General features: G+C 36.7%; 1 protein-coding gene across 8 annotated transcripts in view; it reads left to right on the top strand.

Annotated features, from left to right (window-relative positions):
• Positions 1-21,410, top strand: part of FBXO25 (F-box protein 25) — an 80,150-nt gene that overhangs the window by 45,058 nt on the left and 13,682 nt on the right. For all 8 annotated transcript variants that reach the window (XM_077153023.1, XM_077153025.1, XM_077153028.1 and 5 more), the window contains 3 exons: positions 1,364-1,457; positions 2,144-2,328; positions 17,663-17,845. In XM_077153023.1, the coding sequence (XP_077009138.1) occupies positions 1,364-1,457; positions 2,144-2,328; positions 17,663-17,845 (462 nt within the window). The remainder of the gene's footprint in view (positions 1-1,363; positions 1,458-2,143; positions 2,329-17,662; positions 17,846-21,410) is intronic.

The raw sequence follows: 21,410 nt of genomic DNA, 5'->3' as shown, positions 1-21,410 counted from the left end.
CTCACCTGTAATTGCAAGGGAAATACTAAGATAATGTTATTCACAAAAATCAAGATGGAGAGGAGAGGAGTGTAAGAAAGGAGGAATAAGATGAACTTCAAAATTTTCATTACTCAGAGTTAGAAATTAAGATGATTAAAATGTATCGTCTAAGGATATAGGAGGCCAAGAGTTTTACATAGACTTATGGGTACAAAAGTAACCTCTAGAGCAAAATAGTTAGAATAGTACAAACTTTCCTAAATTTCAAAAGAACTAGAGAGAATGAGAAACAAAGAGAATGCATACTCAAAAGATTTTTTAAAAGCTGTACATTCAAAAACATGTCATCAAGTGACAGAATTAAAGGCATACATTTGAATCAAGGAATGTAAACAGACCGTTAAAGTAAATGATTTTCAGATTTGATCAAAAAAGCAAAACCCAACTCTAAGCTGTATATAGCTATGAAGGACACCTAAAATGTAATGATTCCAAAAAGCTGAAAATAGAAGAATGGGAACTGTATACTAGACAAATATAAACAAAAATAAAGTGGGGCAAAAAGCATTAAAGAAAAGAAGAAAAGTACTTTATACTCTAAATATAATGCCAAAAGATGCACTTCAGGATGAAAGGATATACCTGTATGACTGTCCATACCAAATAACATACTATTCCAAGAGATGCAAGCAGAAATAAAGCACTCCAAGTACTGAAAGACTGTCATTCTCTCACACAAATGAAAAAGGTCTAGGTCTCATTGATTCTGTTATAGTGTTGTATTACTGTTATTTTCTGGGTGTTCTGCAATTTCTAAATATATTTTTTTACTGAATTTATTTAAGAAGGAATTTTGTTTTGATTTTCTTTTTTAATTTCAGCTGGAAGGGCCTTTTGATTTTTTGATTGTCTAGTCAGCAAAGAGTATTGAGTCTGTTTTCATAGTCTTTTAAAAATATTTGTTAGTGACTAAGATGGATTGGTCTGCAGCTTCCATTCTAGCCTCTTTCTAGTATGTTCTACTGTTCGAAGCTGGAAAGCTAAAAAGTATATTTTACACACACATAAAAGTATATTGCATAGACTCCCTTTCAGCTAAAGTTCTGGATGTAAATTAACTTCCACTAACTAGATGTACTTTTGCAAGATTGGCAGGTAGAAGCACCTGTTCCCTCAACTCTTGTATTCCATCTTTTTTAGCTTTACATAGGTAGGTTGGTGACTATTTCCTATGACCAAACTAGGGCTGGTATAGTGACTTAATTTTGAATGCTTCATGTAGCAAATTTTCATACTATATTTATTATGTATTACTATGTTTTATATTTCCTTGTTAAGTAGATTTTACAACCTGCTTAGCTTTTTTCCTTTTTCTTTTAAGCTATTGCAGCTAATTGCAAAATCCCAATTAACTTCATTGAGTGGTGTGGCACAAAAGAATTACTTCAACATTTTGGATAAAATCGTTCAAAAGGGTAAGATGATCGCTGATATGTTCAACAATCTAAAGCACAATTAGAAAATTGGTACAAGAAGGTGGGATTTTTCTTTTTTTCTCTCCCACCCCCAGTAGGTAAACTGTCAAAAACAATGTCACATAATGGGATAGTGTTAGACGGGAATACAGGTTGGTCTCTCCAATTCTTGTTTTAAGCTATTATTTTTACTTGTTTTTAAGGTGTTTTGCATACAAAGGGGTATATTATAATAAGAAAGATAATTTGATTCCTGAGTTTTAAAAATACACTGTACTTTTTCATAGCTAAACAGCTACCCTTGATGTATGATGTTCTCATAAGTAGTAAAGTTGTGACTTACTCAAACATAAAACAAGCCAAGAATTTCTTTTAAATTTAAAGACTAGTACCTTGATTAATTAATGGCTTTTAATAAATGCAACTTTAAATTTCACACCAGAAGTTTATGCATAGAAAAAAGAATGTATGGATATATTATAAGTCCTTTTTAATATAACTTCTTTTAGGATAAATATAAAAGTAAGTATAGATTGGGAATTTTAAAGGCAAAATTGTAGACCCAACTTAAAATATACTGTCACGCAGAATTTTAAAGTTTTTAAAAAGCGGTGACTAATTCCGACAGTCAATCCATAGTTTTGGGTTTTTTTTATTCCAGTGTTCTTTGTTTTTGTTTATTCTAGTGCTCAATGACCACCAAAATCCTCGCCTAATCAAAGATCTTCTCCAAGACTTGAGCTCTACACTTTGTATTCTTATTAGAGGAGTAGGGAAGTCCGTACTGGTGGGAAATATCAATATTTGGATTTGCCGATTAGAAACTATCCTCACCTGGCAACAACAGCTACAGAATCTTCAGATGACTAAGGTATATGTTTCTTGACCTAAAATTATTGTATTCTGCTTTTATATTATAAAAGTCCTTAACTCTTCTAAGCATATGTGAAAGAACAGCTTTTTGAAAGAATTTTTGTTCTTGCAAATATTAATTAAATTGTTTGTAGATGAATTAGGGCCAAAAGAACCTTTAATGGCTTATAGTTGTTATGGGAACAGTGGGGATAGTAATCACTAAACAGAACCGATCCTATGGGTTATTAGGTAGTAGTTAATTTTCCTTTAGAGAAAATTTAGTGTTTAAGGCTGCTGAAATAACATTCAATAAATTAAGGCTAAATTGCATTTCTCCCTGTATCTAATTCGCCATTTGTCTACTTGTTGCTTCTTTGGTGTTAGTGTTTTTTTCCTACTCTTCCTTGCTATCTTTTCTCTGTGTGTGTTTTATAATTCTTTGGCAGTAGTGAACATGGAAAAAATTTGTGTCAGTTATTTCTGCTATTTTGTATTTATTCTGGTAACTAGTTTGAATAAGAAAAATGTTAGGACCTTTAACCAAAGTGAATATTTTAGATTGTGTCTTATCTATCTCTGGTATTATCTAGGAGAAAGAATAAGCTGTATAAATATCTTAATGACTTAAAAGTATAAATTTTCCTTCAAATTATATTTTCTGATCAGGTTAGAATTACCTTTTTTTTATCACTGACACCATAGGATCCAGTTAATGGTAGTTGCTTTCCAAACTGATCTTGGTTCTACTACTGAAAAATGGGCATGTCTAGGAAGTATTGATCCTACAGATTGAAACTAAAGTGGTAGTCAGGCTGCATCCACTGTGATGTAAATTTTACCTTGTTTTAATGAGGACAGATTTTAGATTACCATCTACCATTAGGAGTGGGAAAATCCAAGGTCACTGATCATCTTAAATCCACACAGGTGACTGTCCCAGCCAGCTTACCCAGGAGAGCAAGCAATGCCAGACACTTTACTTACCCTAACAAAATAATTTAGACTTACTAGGCTCTAGAACCATGCTTGTCTTATCAGAAGAAGTGTGGTATTTGTTCTCAGAGCTGGCTTGTTTTCCTCTTAGGGCTAGGAAGCTACCAATGTCACTGACCTTCCCTTCTCTGTCTTTCCTCAGAGCAGGTTGCCTGGCACCAATCTCAGTCAAAGTGACCATGGCCAAATTTGTGATCAGTTATGTGAGAATTTGGTATAATTGTCATAGTTTCTGTTTAAGTCTTAAGGTATAAGCTGTTGAGATGTCTTAGTCTAGTTAAGACTGAGAGTGATTTTCAACTCAGGAGTACCTCCCACAACTATATTCATCTGGAGCCATTATAAGAAGAGCAGGACCCAGACACCTGTAGACAGTGAAAGAGGTAAGAAGAGAACATTGTCCATAGAAACCTGTCACTGGGGGCAGGAGAGACTGTTGAGGACTGGTAACTGACTCTTGAGCTCCACAGACCTTATTGAGTGAAGTTCTGGGCCTTTCTCCTTGACATATATATGACCAGCTCCCTAAAGCCTGTAAAATTGGTCCAGATTGTGCTCCTTTCACTTTTCCTCACAGATCATAAGATTTTTACTGGTCTTTCAGATTATTAGCACCTCCCAATAAATTATATGGCCCGTATACCAGGTCACCAGCCCCAGAATATATCCGAATCTTGAGAACCCAAGAATTTGTGAACCCTACATTCAGCATTGTTTAACTCTCAAACCTTTATGCGCTGAGCAGTGGGCAAGCGAGGGGCAGGGTATTAGTGACTGTTGCTCTAGTCTCTTATTTTGTGGCCTTGCCTGCTCCTATAGCTCCTTACTCCATGTCAACCAGCCATGTGAAGGAGAGGGACCTGCGAGATGAAAAGAACCTCTACTCAGGTCCCCTTGACAAGTCTTACCTTCTTTGTTTGGGCATGATTGGTTTCCATCTCAGGCATGCTTCCCATCAAGTGCCTCCTTTTCAGAAGTGCCCCAAGGTCCTTCAGATCCCCCAACCACCACCACCATCCTGATGCATAGCCAACCCAGCATCCCTGTTGAAGACAGAAATCTTGTTGCTAAGTTATGGCCAAATGCAGCATATGACAGTGTCTGGGGGAAGGGAAGCCTATAGCAGAGCAACTGGACCTAATCCTGCTTCCTCCTTCCCTCTCGGGCTAGTAGAGATTTATACCCCAAGTTCATATGCTTTCTGTGTGAATGTCCAGGTGATTGGTTTTACATAAATCATATTTATACCTTTTATATTCTACCAGAAATAAAAGAGAGTTTATATATTTAAAGAAAAACTGATCTTGGAATACCTTAACTTGTGGTTGTTTATTTGGCCCCTAAATATGGGTTTACACAGACAGTAATGCTTCCTTAATTACTAGGAGGAAATTATCACTAATTTTCTAGCTTCAGTGTTACTAACAACTAACAAATTTGATGGAAACATTGGATTGTTCAATTATCTTACAAATGACACTACAAATAATTCAGGGCTCCCTATAATCTGATTCTGACCTTTCTTATCTTATTCCCCTTGTATAAGCGGGTTGTATTATGAAAGTTCATTTGTAAGTTATGTAAAGCGTATAACATAGTTCGTTATAGACACATGGGCATAAATGACTAGGCCACATACCCCAAATCCCATTTATCCTTCAAGTAGCTATGTAGTACTGACAGTATCTCAGCTAATGGGCCTCTAGGGAGGAAGTGAGGTATGTAAGTACAACACATAGGGTCAACAGTAGGGTTTTTAGTAGTCAGGATCTCTGAGAAAGGGAATGTTTGGGAAAGACCATGAAACAGTCTTTCTGATCTAACTGGGAAGTTCCAGGCAGGGCTTTGATAACTCTGCAGTATTTAAAGAGAAATGTAGATTAATGACAGCCTTAAACCAGTAGGGGTAGCAAAGAAATTCCAAGGATAGAAACAGAATATGTCACTAAGGGAAGAGAAAAAAGATAGCAAAGTCAGTTCATCTCTGCTAGTGTACTGTGGCAGAACAAGAAAGAGGTAGAAATGTGTGATAGATCAGAAAGTTCTTTTTGGATTGCCACTTTCATTTACACTAAAATTTGGAAGAAAAACAAACAGAGGGATTATAGTAAATATTTATTACCCCAAGTGGCCTAAATTCTATTAGCCATATTCAGAGTGGCTAACTGCCATTATAATTAGAAGAAAATGGCTATGAAGAATGCCTGCTGCTTTTAGTCTAGGGTATATAAACAAATTCTGACAGAGCATGCTTATGTAGCATTACCTTTCTGCCTGAGCAAGAATTGACGGGTGTCACTGTGCTATCATTTTGACAAAATAGAAAAAATAAGGTATGAAAAAGAAATAATGTTGATACTTTGAGGTATAAGAAAATATTAATAACAACAGAAAAGTCCGGGCTTTTGTCATGTTCATTCAATCTTATCATCTGAGGCCTTCAAATAATTTCTTCTGTTACTTGCATGACTTATGGGTTACTTTAAGTCTTTCTTATTACACTCTCTGAATGTTCATTTTGTGTTCTCTTTTGTTGATATAATAGGGGAGGAAATAGGTGGAAGCATATTTGGTTGTCACATGTTTTGAGTTTCTTTGAAGATGAGGTTGACATTTCTGAACGCTGTGCCCTTCTATTCTCGTTTTGTATTATTCACTTGTATGAGTAGGTGAAAGGATTTTTTATGTTAAAATTATTTGAAACCAGTGGAAAGAGCTCTTTACAGTGTCAAATCACTTGGCTACATTTTGTAGATACTAGATGTAAGAGTTAAGTTCTTGCATCAATGTGGCTAGGTTATCATATCCAGTTGTTTGGTCAAGCATAGGCATTGGCTTGATTGTTACTATGAGGATGTTTTGTGGATTTAAATGATCAGTCAGTTGATTGCATCTGTGGCTGATCAACAAAGGAGATTGCTCTCAGCAATGAGAGAAGTATCACCCAATCAGTTGAAGGCCTTAAAGGGAGAACTGATTATTTCAGTAGTCAGAAAGAATTTTTATCTCTACTTCAATCAGCCAGCTTCTCCAGGGGAATTCATCGAAATCTTCATCAGAGTTCCCAGCTTGCAGCCCACCCTATGTAATTCAGACTTGCCAATCTCCATGGTCTCATGAGCTAATGCCTATAATTAATCTCTTAATATTTATCTATATGTAAATATATATCTCCTGTTGGTTCAGCCAAATTAGTTTGAGGCTGCTTAACATAATAAGCCTTGGTCTTATGAATTGCTGGCAAATGATGAATTGGTACTATATGTTTATTCATAGTCAATTTTAAAGTGACACCAGCAATCAGAGGGTAGAATAGTAATAGCCAAGAACTTCCATAGATCACTGATAGAAGTCCAAGAGCATTTTCTGCAATTAAATTAAACTCAGTCTCATAGATAGTGGTTGCCAGTTTTCTCCAGTGAGCCGGTGCTCTTCTTTCACTTCTAAATTCTTCCAGTAAAGGATATCGTGCTAACCCTTAAGTCTCAATTCTCATGATCCCACAGGTAAGTAGAAACTTAAAATATTTCAGTGTGAAGAGTTTTTTAAGAACATCAGAAATGCTTCTCATAGTCATAATCCAAAATTTTATTAGCTCTGACAGTTTAATGAAATTTACTCTTACCCATACCTGTCGAGACCTCATTTACTTGTATGCATACGTTTAGGGAATAAAACCTGTCACTACTCATTAAAAAGCTCTACACCTCTCTGATATCATTAACATATGAAACAATAACTAATGTTTTGCTACGGTGGACAGAAACACTGTCTTTAATTACCATGCTACCAGTTTCTCTTCTTTAAAAAATTTCTTCTAAAAAAAAAATTTAGTAGTTTTCCCTTTAATTTCTCAGTGGTTTATAGAATTAAAATTAAGATTTACTTTGTACCATCAGACTACTGGGTTTAAAATATTTTTAAACTTTTCATAGATGTTATTGATTACTTATATTCTTTGACGTGAGAGAATGTTTTAGTTACTTTCTTTTGCTAACTGTCCATTACCACATCTTTAAGTCTGGCAATACCTGAATTTGTAGGTTGTTGGTGTTCTAATCATAGAATCATTAATTTGAAAAATGCCATAGAACTACCTCAAATCCAGTCAGAAGTAAATAAGGCATAGATAGGGAGTCAGGCAAAAAAGAAAAATAAACTAATTTCGTATTTACAGTTCCAAGGAATTTGGTAGAATCTTCATGCTTAATTGAGAAGCTTCATTTTTATGAGTTACTCCTATAAAAAGACAAACGAAAAGCTAGAAGATAGTTTTTAATCTTTCAAAACAAGTGCTGTGCTTACTGAAAAATGGAAACCTAGGATTATTGGGTGACTGATTGATAGGACTGATTAACACCCAGTCTCTGCAAATGTTAGAAATGATACCATATTTTTAAAAACAGTTAAATACCACAGCACATATTAAAAACTCACCCCCTGGGGAAAAGAGGACCCTGTGCCTGGAGAACAGACAGCCTGCGAGTGAAGACATGCTCCACCCGGCTCCTGAAGCTCCCTGGCATGTCCGGGAGGAGATGCGGGACTTGGTCCGTGCCCCGTTACCACTGACCTGGAAACGCTCGAGCCTGGGTGGCGACGAGCAGGGCTTCCCTGAGGAGCTGAGGCAGTGGGAGGAGGCTGAGCCCCTGGTGGGGCGGGTGTTGCCTGTCGGTGAGGGGAGTCTGCCCCAGAACTTTGGGCCCTTGTCCATGCCCCGGCGGGATCTCCGGAGAGCCAGTCCAGGGATGATTGATGTCAGGAAGAACCCCCTGTAGGCTTTCAGGAGACGGAGCCTGCTGAAGGTGCTGTCGCCTGCCGTTTTGCTTCCAGCCCTCACCTCACACAAAATCAAGGGCCTGGTCTTTACTGATTAGAATCAACAAATTGGGCCACAGCCCAAAAGAACTGGACCCAAATCAGTTTTTAAAATAACATACAAATCCCTGCCACTCACTCCCTTCAAGCTGCAGTACCTGACTGCTGCCCTCTGGCTTGCCTGAGTTCTGGAAGGGCGAAGCGCAGTATGTGCCTGTGGCTCTGGGGCCATCCGGGATCTGTCACAGAGTGGCCAACGGCAAAAGGCTTGTGATTTAAATGGTCCTGTGTATATAAGGGGAACTGGGAAAGCTAAGTGTTAGAATATTTTTTACACAATTTACAATAAACAAAAATAACATCTGAAAAAAAAAAAAACAAAAAACTCACCCCCCTGGATTATTTAGGCTTGTTATTTGTCTTAAGACATTATTTTGTGAACATAAATAGCCTGTGTATGTATGAAAAAGAAATCATAGACTTCTTTTCCCTTTCTTCTTTTCTTTACAAGTTACATTTGAAGGTATAAAGGCTCTGATAAATTTGATGTGCACTCATACTTATATCTCCATTTATCTTCTTTGTGACCTAATTAGGGTAGACAGTGCAAATATTTACTCACTTGTTAATTTATTCAATAAATATTTTTAGTTAGGAAGATGGCGGCTTAGTAAGACGCGCGGATCTTAGTTTCTTCTCCAGGACACCTACTAGGGGAGTAGAAACGATACAGAAAGCGCCCAAAGCCACAACAGAGATAAAAAAGACAGCGTACCCCATCCTGGAACGGCTGGCTGGCTGAGAGAAGCAGCTCGGGTGAGATCGCCGAGGCGCGCGGGCCTTACCGGGCGGGGTGGCAAGCGGCCGGAGTTACTCCCTTCCCCCTTCCCAGGCCGGCTGGGAGAATTGGAGAGGCGGTCCCCTGAAACCAAGACGGCTGGCGCCCACACCACGCGCAGTCCCCGGACCAACTGAGAGAATTGGATCGGAAACCCCCAGGCCGCGGAGAACGGTGACGGGTGGGGGAGGCCCATTCCAAACCCGTGACTCCCGGGGAACGTGCACTCTCTCGGGCGGGCCGCTGCCGCTGGCGCCCTCCCGCCACGCTTGTTGCCCAGGGCCGACTAGGAAATTCGGACGGGCTCTTTCCCTGGCTGCGGCGACCAGCAACCCTCCCTGCGTTCAGACCCCGGGCCGGCTCAAGCCGTTTCGGCTAGCGAACCCCCAGGACGGCGAGAGTTTTCCAAAGTTTAAGGTCCCACAGCACCTTTTACTGGTGGGACCCGCAGACAAACGTGTGCCACGAGCGCCACCTACTGGGCAGGATAAGAAAAACAGAACCCAGAGATTTCACAGAAAAATATTACAACCTTGCTGTGTCCAACACCAAGAGAAATCTGAATAAATGCCCAGACGCCAGCAGCAGAAGATAACTGTCCACGCTCAAAAGATTGAGAATATGGCCCAGTCAAAGGAACAAACCAATAGCTCAAATGAGACACAAGAGCTGAGACAACTAATCCTGAATATACGAACAGAAATGGAAAACCTCTTCAAAAATGAAATCGATAAATTGAGGGAGGACATGAAGAGGACATGGGCTGAACATAAAGAAGAAATAGAAAAACTGAAAAAACAAATCGCAGAACTTATGGAAGTGAAGGATAAAGTAGCAAACATAGAAAAAATAATGGATAGCTACAATGATAGATTTAAAGAGACAGAAGATAGAATTAGTGATTTGGAGGATGGAACATCTGAATCCCAAAAAGAAACAGAAACTATCGGGAAAAGAATGGAAAAATTTGAACAGGGTATCAGGGAACTCAAGGACAATATGAACCGCACAAATATACGTGTTGTGGGTGTCCCAGAAGGAGAAGAGAAGGGAAAAGGAGGAGAAAAACTAATGGAAGAAATTTTCACTGAAAATTTCCCAACTCTTATGAAAGACCTAAAATTACAGATCCAAGAAGTGCAGCGCACCCCAAAGAGATTAGACCCAAATAGGCGTTCTCCAAGACACTTACTAGTTAGAATGTCAGAGGTCAAAGAGAAAGAGAAGATCTTGAAAGCAGCAAGAGAAAAACAATCCATTACATACAAGGGAAACCCAATAAGACTTTGTGTAGATTTCTCAGCAGAAACCATGGAAGCTAGAAGACAGTGGGATGATATATTTAAAATACTAAAAGAGAAAAAATGCCAACCAAGACTCCTATATCCAGCAAAATTATCCTTCAAAAATGAGGGAGAAATTAAAACATTCTCAGACAAAAAGTCACTGAAAGAATTTGTGACCAAGAGACCAGCTCTGCAAGAAATACTAAAGGGAGCACTAGAGTCAGATACAAAAAGACAGAAGAGAGAGATATGGAAAAGAGTGTAGAAAGAAGGAAAATCAGATATGATATATATAATACAAAAGGCAAAATGTTAGAGGAAAATATTATCCAAACAGTAATAACACTAAATGTCAATGGACTGAATTCCCCAATCAAAAGACATAGATTGGCAGAATGGATTAAAAAACAGGATCCTTCTATATGCTGTCTACAGGAAACACATCTTAGACCCAAAGATAAACATAGGTTGAAAGTGAAAGGTTGGGAAAAGATATTTCATGCAAATAACAACCAGAAAAGAGCAGGAGTGGCTATACTAATATCCAACAAATTAGACTTCAAATGTAAAACAGTTAAAAGAGACAAAGAAGGACACTATATACTAATAAAAGGAACAATTAAACAAGAAGACATAACAATCATAAATATTTACGCACCGAATCAGAATGCCCCAAAATACGTGAGGAATATACTGCAAACACTGAAAAGGGAAATAGACTCATATACCATAATAGTTGGAGACTTCAACTCACCACTCTCATCAAGGGACAGAACATCTAGACAGAGGATCAACAAAGAAATAGAGAATCTGAATATTACTATAAATGAACTAGACTTAATAGACATTTATAGGACATTACATCCCACAACAGCAGGATACACCTTTTTCTCAAGTGCTCATGGATCATTCTCAAAGATAGACCATATGCTGGGTCACAAAGCAAGTCTTAACAAATTTAAAAAGATTGAAATCATACACAACACTTTCTCGGACCATAAAGGAATGATGTTGGAAATCAATAATAGGCAGAGTGCCAGAAAATTCACAAATACGTGGAGGCTCAACAACACACTCCTAAACAACGACTGGGTCAAAGAAGAAATTGCAAGAGAAATTAGCAAATACCTCGAGGCGAATGAAAATGAAAACACAACATATCAAAACTTATGGGACGCAGCAAAGGCAGTGCTAAGAGGGAAATTTATTGCTCTAAATGCCTATATCAGAAAAGAAGAAAAGGCAAAAATGCAGGAATTAACTATCCATTTGGAAGAACTGGAGAAAGAACAGCAAGCTAACCCCAAAGCAAGCAAAAGGAAAGAAATAACAAAGATTAGAGCACAAATAAATGAAATTGAAAACATGAAAACAATAGAGAAAATCAATAAGGCCAGAAGTTGGTTCTATGAGAAAATCAATAAGATTGATGGGCCCTTAGCAAGACTGACAAAAAGAAGAAGAGAGAGGATGCAAATAAATAAGATCAGAAATGGAAGAGGAGACATAACTACTGACCTCACAGAAATAAAGGAGGTAATAACAGGATACTATGAACAACTTTACGCTAATAAATACAACAATTTAGAGGAAATGGACGGGTTCCTGGAAAGACATGAACAACCAACTTTGACTCAAGAAGACATAGATGACCTCAACAAACCAATCACAAGTAAAGAAATTGAATTAGTCATTCAAAAGCTTCCTAAAAAGAAAAGTCCAGGACCAGACGGCTTCACATGTGAATTCTATCAAACATTCCAGAAAGAATTAGTACCAATTCTCTTCAAACTCTTCCAAAAAATCGAAGTGGAGGGAAAACTACCTAATTCATTCTATGAAGCCAACATCACCCTCATACCAAAACCAGGCAAAGATATTACAAAAAAAGAAAACTACAGACCAATCTCTCTAATGAATACAGATGCAAAAATCCTCAATAAAATTCTAGCAAATCGTATCCAACAACACATTAAAAGAATTATACATCATGACCAAGTAGGATTCATCCCAGGTATGCAAGGATGGTTCAACATAAGAAAATCAATTAATGTAATACACCATATCAACAAATCAAAGCAGAAAAATCACATGATCATCTCAATTGATGCAGAGAAGGCATTCGACAAGATTCAACATCCTTTCCTGTTGAAAACACTTCAAAAGATAGGAATACAAGGGAACTTCCTTAAAATGATAGAGGGAATATATGAAAAACCCACAGCTAATATCATCCTCAATGGGGAAAAATTGAAAACTTTCCCCCTAAGATCAGGAACAAGACAAGGATGTCCACTATCACCACTATTATTCAACATCGTGTTGGAGGTTCTAGCCAGAGCAATTAGACAAGAAAAAGAAATACAAGGCATCAAAATTGGAAAGGAAGAAGTAAAACTATCACTGTTTGCAGACGATATGATACTATACGTCGAAAACCCGGAAAAATCCACAACAAAACTACTAGAGCTAATAAATGAGTACAGCAAAGTAGCAGGTTACAAGATCAACATTCAAAAATCTGTAGCATTTCTATACACTAGTAAGGAACAAGCTGAGGGGGAAATCAAGAAACGAATCCCATTCACAATTGCAACTAAAAGAATAAAATACCTAGGAATAAATTTAACTAAAGAGACAAAAAACCTATATAAAGAAAACTACAAAAAACTGCTAAAAGAAATCACAGAAGACCTAAATAGATGGAAGGGCATACCGTGTTCATGGATTGGAAGACTAAATATAGTTAAGATGTCAATCCTACCTAAATTGATTTACAGATTCAATGCAATACCAATCAAAATCCCAACAACTTATTTTTCAGAAATCGAAAAACCAATAAGCAAATTTATCTGGAAGGGCAGGGTGCCCCGAATTGCTAAAAACATCTTGAGGAAAAAAAACGAAGCTGGAGGTCTCGCGCTGCCTGACTTTAAGGCATATTATGAAGCCACAGTGGTCAAAACAGCATGGTATTGGCATAAAGATAGATATATCGACCAATGGAATCGAATAGAGTGCTCAGATATAGACCCTCTCATCTATGGACATTTGATCTTTGATAAGGCAGTCAAGCCAACTCACCTGGGACAGAACAGTCTCTTCAATAAATGGTGCCTAGAGAACTGGATATCCATATGCAAAAGAATGAAAGAAGACCCATCTCTCACACCCTATACAAAAGTTAACTCAAAATGGATCAAAGATCTAAACATTAGGTCTAAGACCATAAAACAGTTAGAGGAAAATGTAGGGAGATATCTTATGGATCTTACAACTGGAGGCGGTTTTATGGACCTTAAACCTAAAGCAAGAGCACTGAAGAAGGAAATAAATAAATGGGAACTCCTCAAAATTAAACACTGTTGTGCATCAAAGAACTTCATCAAGAAAGTAGAAAGACAGCCTTCACAATGGGAGACAATATTTGGAAATGATATATCAGATAAAGGTCTAGTATCCAGAATTTATAAAGAGATTGTTCATCTCAACAACAAAAAGACAGCCAACCCAATTACAAAATGGGAAAAAGACTTGAACAGACACCTATCAGAAGAGGAAATACGGATGGCCAAGAGGCACATGAAGAGATGCTCAATGTCCCTGGCCATTAGAGAAATGCAAATCAAAACCACAATGAGATATCATCTCACACCCACCAGAATGGCCATTATCAACAAAACAGAAAATGACAAGTGCTGGCGAGGATGCGGAGAAAGAGGCACACTTATCCACTGTTGGTGGGAATGTCAAAGGGTGCAACCACTGTGGAAGGCAGTTTGGCGGTTCCTCAAAAAGCTGAATATAGAATTGCCATACGACCCAGCAATACCATTGCTAGGTATCTACTCAAAGGACTTAAGGGCAAAGACACAAACGGACATTTGCACACCAATGTTTATAGCAGCATTATTTACAATTGCAAAGAGATGGAAACAGCCAAAATCTCCATCAACAGAAGAGTGGCTAAACAAACTGTGGTATATACATACGATGGAATATTATGCAGCTTTAAGACAAGATAAACTTATGAACCATGTAATAACATGGATGGACCTAGAGAATATTATGCTGAGTGAATCCAGCCAAAAACTAAAGGACAAATACTGTATGGTCCCACTGATGTGAACGGACATTCGAGAATAAACTTGAAATATGTCATTGGTAACAGAGTTCAGCAGGAGTTAGAAACAGGGTAAGACAATGGGTAATTGAAGCTGAAGGGATACAGACTGTGCAACAGGACTAGATACAAAAACTCAAAAATGGACAGCACAATAATACCTAATTGTAAAGTAATCATGTTAAAACACTGAATGAAGCTGCATCTGAGCTATAGGTTTTTGTTTTGTTTTGTGTTGTTTTGTTTTGATTTTACTATTATTACTTTTATTGTTTTCTCTATATTAACATTCTATATCTTTTTCGGTTATGTTGCTAGTTCTTCTAAACCAATGCAAATGTACTAACAAATGATGATCATGCAGCTATGTGATGATGTTAAGAATTAATGATTGCATGTGTAGAATGGTATGACCTCTAAATGTTGGGTTAATTTCTTTTTTTCTGTTAATTAAAAAAAAAAAAAAAGAGAAGGGATAATTGGAGATGAAGGGATACAGACTGTACAACGGGACTGGATATAAAAACTCAGAAATGGACAGCACAATACTACCCAATTGTAATGCAATTGTGTTAAAACACTGAATGAAGCTGCATGTGAGGTATAGGTTTTTTGTTTTTGTTTTTTTTGTTTTTTTTTTCTTTCTATTATTGTTTTAATTCTTATTCTGTTGTCTTTTTATTTCTTTTTCTAAATCGATGCAAATGTACTAAGAAATGATGAATATGCAACTATGTGATGTTATTAAGAATTACTGATTGTACATGTACATTGAAATGATTTCTAATTGTTTTGTTAATTCTTTTTTTAATTAATAAAAAAAATAAATAAATAAAAAAAATAAATTAAAAAATATATATTTTTAGTTATATAAGGAGGTAGGATACAGAAATTAATACATGTGGCCTGTGCCATACAGGAGCTCATAGTACCCCAAGGGAAATATATATGGAGTGAACAGTCATAATTCAGGATTGTGATTTGGGTATTATAATAGAGATATGTACACAGTGCTGTTGAAGAATTACATTGTTTTACAAAGGGCAAAAATTTTAAGAGAGCTTAAAAATTGAGTAAAATTTATCCAGGTGATGATATGCTGCTAAGTGTTTCACAACTGGCTCTGTGAGCTAAAGTCCTGATTTTTAGCATCTGCCAGTTTTCCACCATGGATGATTATAGAAATTTCTCTCAGTATGAAGAAAAATGAAGCACGTGATCGTAATAAATAGTGTTATAACTATCAGATGGTGGTAAATTTACATGCATATTATCTTTTAATGGATTCTCTGCCATAAGCTAGATAATAAAGATGAAATTAATAGCTAAATCTTGAATGAAACATGCTTAGACTAGTGAGTAGTGACTGTTCACTCATTTCTTCATTCAGAAAGTATTTGCTGAATGCCTACAGGCAGTGTGCTAGAGTCTGAGGACATGATGCCTTTTGAATTGTGCAGTACAGTAGTCCACATGAAGACCTCATTGCTGCCCAGGAGTGATTAGCAGTCTCAGTGAAGAGACAGATAAACAAGTATAACAAAGAGATAGTTAAGGGACTTAATGTTATAGAGATTAAGGGCTGTGAAAGTACTGATATATTATACAGAAACTATACAATTTAAGTTCAGATTGTTAGAATATTTTATAAACTGGCAACAAATATTGATGTCCTACTGGATAGCAAATAGTATGCTTGATACACAATGATAAAAATAGAAATGTAATTCAGAATTGGCCATCAGTATTAGTCTGTCTTCTTGTTGCCTGGCTTGGAAGCATAATAAATGTCTTCCAGCAGTTTAATTTTCATAGTACTAAGAAACTAATAGTAAAGCAGTAAGAAAAAATCGAGTACATGACAAAGCACATTGTACTTTTTTTTTTTCCCCTATTCAGTCACCTCTCACTGCACCCCACTCATTCTAGGTTTGTCCCCATAGCGATCAGACAGCCTCTAGGACCAAAACTCAAGGAATTCATTCTAGCCAGAAATGTATCATAGATGTTCATTGTGTATAGTGGCACCAAGGTTATAGAAGAGGACAAAGAAATCAAAAGGACAGCCCTAGCTACTTTAAGCCTATAAGAATATAGACTACTTGGAGACCAAAAATTCATTAAACACATATTGGAAGCATGTAGACGTATACCAAGATGTTACCTCAGAGTGAAAGGGAGGTTGGAGTGCTGTGGGGTTAGAACTGAACTGGGATTGAGCTGTCTCACAAAAACCTACCCTTTTCCCTCCTGCTGAATCATTTGAACATTCCAGTTTATTAGTAAGAAGTTCTAATGAGAATTAAGGCATGCTTTGAAGACCATATAATGAAGACTGAAAAATTAAGATGGGTTTTTACCCAAACTAGATCCAGGGCTAGCTCAGCCTTGAGAGCAGAGTTAATTTTTGAAGTAATTTAGCCTCCAAATAAGAGTCTGGTGCCCATCTCTCAGGACCAAAATACAATAACACCTGCCTTCTCTTCCCTTTTACAGCAGTCAGCTTTTAATATTCCTCAAGAATGTATATAATGTCTTCATTTCTTAGCCTTTCTGAGAAATAAACTATATTTATTCTTCAGCTTATGTGAGAGAGAACAATGTTTTATAAATCTTAAATCATCAAGATTTAAAGCTAGAAAGGATTCTAAAGATGATTAGTTTATTTCCCCTAGTCACTGACTTGAAAAAACTGTGGCTAGTTAATGCTGGCCCTGCCCAAGGCACCCAGATAGCGCGGTGCAGAACCAGAGCCTGTGTCTCCTCATTCACACGCTGGAGGGCTTTCCCTCATGAACATTAGGTTCTTTCAGCAATTCTATACCCTCAGAACCTACCATTCAGATTTTTTTTAATGAAATAGTCTAATGTTTTTCTCCTAGTGTTCAAAATATATCTGGCACATGTAGTAATAGAGAAGCCATCAGAAAGAGGATTAGTACAGAGGAGACCCGAGTTCTGTTTCTAGATTGTTTATTTTCTGGCCATGTGACTTAGGGCAAATCACATTTTCTGCCTTGTATGTCAGTTTTCTAATTTGTCAAGTAGAAACCTCGGCTCTGTCTGCCTCATGTTACCATCAGGATGAAATGCAGTCAAGCATTTCAAGGTATTAATAAAGCTCTTTATAAACTGTGAAGTGCTAGGTGAAGTAATAGTTTAAATTATTGTGCTTCTTTTGTATTACCATATTTTGAAATATTTATTCTGTCTCGGGTATTAAATTTCAGTGTGAATAAATGCAACTATTTCTTGTTTTCTCAATAAAATGACTTCAATATTTTCCTTTCAGCAAGTGAACAATGGCCTTACACTTAGTGATCTTCCTTTACATATGCTGAACAATATATTATACAGATTTTCAGATGGATGGGACATTATAACTTTAGGTCAAGTGACTCCAACGTTGTATATGCTCAGTGAAGACAGACAGTTGTGGAAGAAACTTTGTCAGTACCACTTTGCTGAAAAGCAGGTAAGTATGATGGCAGAGGTGTCATCCTCCAGATTATATGAGTTTAGCAGATAACTCCTAAGGATCCCATAGTACATAAATATACTCACCTGAAAAGACTGATGATGGGTATTTTCCCATGCACTTTACTTGCAGTACATTTTTTTCAGGTATGTTTTTACAGAATCAGGAAAAATAAAAATTGGAAATAATCAGAATGTATTAGAATTGCTTATGACTTCTCTCCTATAGATTGTAAAGTTTATTTTTCATACTCACAAAGAACCATAGTTGTAAAAAATAGCCCCAAACAACCCGACAAAGCAAGAATTGAGTTCTTTTGTTACCTCTTATGCTAGCAGTGGTATATCAGAGTCACTGATTGATTTTATTTTCTCCTTAATTTGATGACTCAAATTCCAGTTTGACCTTTTTCCAAGCTATGTATCCTTTAAAAAGTTATTTAGCCTCTTTAAGCCTTCATTTTCTGTTATCAGTTGGTAACACACCACTCTTCATTTTCCAAGAAAACTTTTTTACCTTCTTGTATTTCCTGTTGCCTTCAAGAGCCAATTGTGGGTATCAGCAGAGAGCATATGCTTATATATAACCTGCTAGGGGTCTTTTCCCAGGCAGTTTGCTTATTCGTCATTCAAGGTTAAATCCTCTGATTCTAAATGACTGCAGAACTCACTCATTGATTCATTGCACAAATATTTAGTGTCTGCTATATGTAAGGAAGTAGGAAAGGCAAAGGGGATATAGTCATGAACAAGTATGATCCCTTATGGAGACCACTATGTGGGGCAGGGCAGGGGGAGAGACATATTAGACATCTCATGAGGTACATGTTTAATTAAAATTGTGATAAATGTGACAAAGTAGTAGTATGGAATTATGTAAGCATTTCACAGGTGAACATTGTCTACTCTTAAAGGTCAGGGCAGGAGTAAGGGAAATTCCTTGAGAAAGTTAAGGTACTCTGGGCCATAAGCAGGATAAGAAGGTTCTAGGCAGAGGAAACAGTACATCTAACAGCCTGAAATGTAGAGGAGTTTTGTACATTTGAAGAAATGAAAGGTAACCACTGTGGCAGGTACATAGAGGGTGAGGGGGAAAGTGATGCAAGATGAAGCTAGGGTTATACCCAGGGGCCAGCTCATACATTAAGGATCTTAGTCTTTATTCAAAGATCTTAGAAAAGTCATTGAAGGATTTTGACTAAATTGAGTTTTAAAAAAGATCCTTCTTGCTCTTGTTTTGAGGAATAAATTAAAGTGGAATGCCAGGAAACCCATGAAGACTATCCCAAGGAAGACTAACATGACAGACTGCCACAGATAGAAAGGGTTATGGCCAGAGAAATGCAGATGGGGACAGATTACAAAGATATTTAGGGGATAAAATTCATAGAATTTGATACTTGATTGGCTATCACCTGACCTAAAGTTATGATGGCCCACCCATCTGAGAGTGAAGATGTGGGGGAAGTGCTACAGGCAAGTTTCTGGCTTGCACACAATGGTAGATAGCAGTGCATTTCACAGAGATGGGGGACACTGGCAGAGAAGGTCAGGTTTGGGGTAAGATGATGAGTTACAGTTTCAGACATGGTGAGTTTGAGGTGCCTTACCAGTATCTTATAATGAAAAATGCTGAATAGGCAGTCAGATATACCGAGAAACTATCAGGCCTTAAATGTTTACACCAAGTACCAATGAGAATGCCTGACAGTTATTTTTATAAATGTAAATATTGGAATCATTTTAAAGAATATCTATTGACCATTTGTGAGATCCTTGCATTGCCTTACATGTACCACTTTAATGAAGTTCAATGTCTTTTCTACACCAGTATTTAAAGTCATACCAGAATAGTTACGTTATAATTAGCAGTTAGCACTTACAGGTGTATCTTGTTTGCACACATTTTCTTGACTGAGTTGTAAAAACACAGCAGCAGAATTAGCTGTTCTTCAGTGCTCAGTAATACAGTAAGACCCTGAAAAAAGGCATGCATCTTAGAAATAACTTCATGAGAATTGCATAGGTTAAAAGCATCCTCTAAATGAAAATTGGTGCCGAGTAAAGATTAATCTAAAGTAATGTTGGGAGGAAAAGTTGACTAAACTTGACTTGAACATCTTGTATGGATGTTGGGTTTGAGTTAAGAAAAATCATACTTGGTCATTAGGAGAAAAATAAATAAGGTGGGAAAATTCTCCATTTGATTGCAAGTGCATCTTTGTGTAGTATAGAATTAGTGAGCAATAAAAGTAAGACCCAAATCGTTGTTTTTCACTCATTAGGAATTAATTTTTTAGAAAAGTTTGGAAAATGCAGAAATTAACATAATTAGGACTTTGATTACTTTATTTTCAAACTGTCCTCTTCTTAAATTTTAGTAGAAACGAGAATTTCCTCGTTGATGGTGTAATAATTTCAAAAAGTACACAAAAGCCATAATTGAAGTATGAGTATGTTATCCAAGTGATTTTTTTCCAAATATAAAAAAGTAAAATATGCTCATTGCGACAACAAATTATAAAGACAAGTACGATGTTAACATATTTTTAAAAAGTGAAAGGTACCTGCCACTTACCAAGGGTAGCCACTGTTAATAGTTCAATGCATATTGTTTCAGGCTTTCATATATACACAAATATAAAATTTATCTATCTATATACTTTCATTTTTCCACAGTTGAAATCGTATCATTCTGTAACTTTTTTTATATATAATAGCTTTATTAAGATGTAATTTACATGCCATATAGTTCACCAAAGTATACAATTCAGTGGTTTTTAATATGTTCAGAGTTGTACAACCATCACCATGGTGAGCTTAGATTTTCAAAAAGAAACCCCCCTACTGTCGTCCCACCTATCCTCCCATCCTCCACCACTCTCCCCCCCAGCACTCACTAATCTACTTTCTGTTTCTCTATATTTGCCTATTCTAGACACTTCATATAATTGAAATCATATAACTTGTGATCTTCTGGAACTGACTTCTTTCACTTAGCATAATGTTTTTAAGGTTCATCTATGTTGTACTATATTTCAGTTCTTTATTCCTTTTAATGGCCAAATAGTATTCTTTTGTAAGGATATAGCACATTTTGTGGATCCATTCATGAGTTTATAGATTTATGGGTTTTTCACCTTTTGACTGTTATGAACATTGATGCTATAAGCATTTGTGTACAAGTTTTTGCATGAACATGTTTTTATTTCTCTTTATACTATATATAGGAGTGGAATTATTGGGTCAGATGGTAACTGTGTTTAAATTTTTGAGGATCAACCATGCCTGTTTTCCAAAGTGGGTGCACCATTTTACATTCCCACCAGCAGTGTGTGAGGGTTCTGATTGCTGCCTATTCTTGCCAACACTTGTTATTATGTGACTTTTTAATTATAGCCATCATAGTGGGCAAGAAGTGCTATCTCATGTATTTCCCTGATCGCTAATGAAGTTGAGCATCTTTTCATGTGGTTTCCATTTGTATCTCTGGAGAAATATCTATTCAAATCCTTTGCCCATTTTTTAAGTTGGGTTGTTTGTCCTTTTTAATATGTCATGAA

The sequence above is a fragment of the Tamandua tetradactyla genome, chromosome 3 (assembly GCF_023851605.1).
Source record: "Tamandua tetradactyla isolate mTamTet1 chromosome 3, mTamTet1.pri, whole genome shotgun sequence".
Classification (NCBI taxonomy): Eukaryota; Metazoa; Chordata; class Mammalia; order Pilosa; family Myrmecophagidae; genus Tamandua; species Tamandua tetradactyla.
Note: the sequence above shows the minus strand (reverse complement) of the source record. Positions and strands in the feature narration are given on the sequence as shown.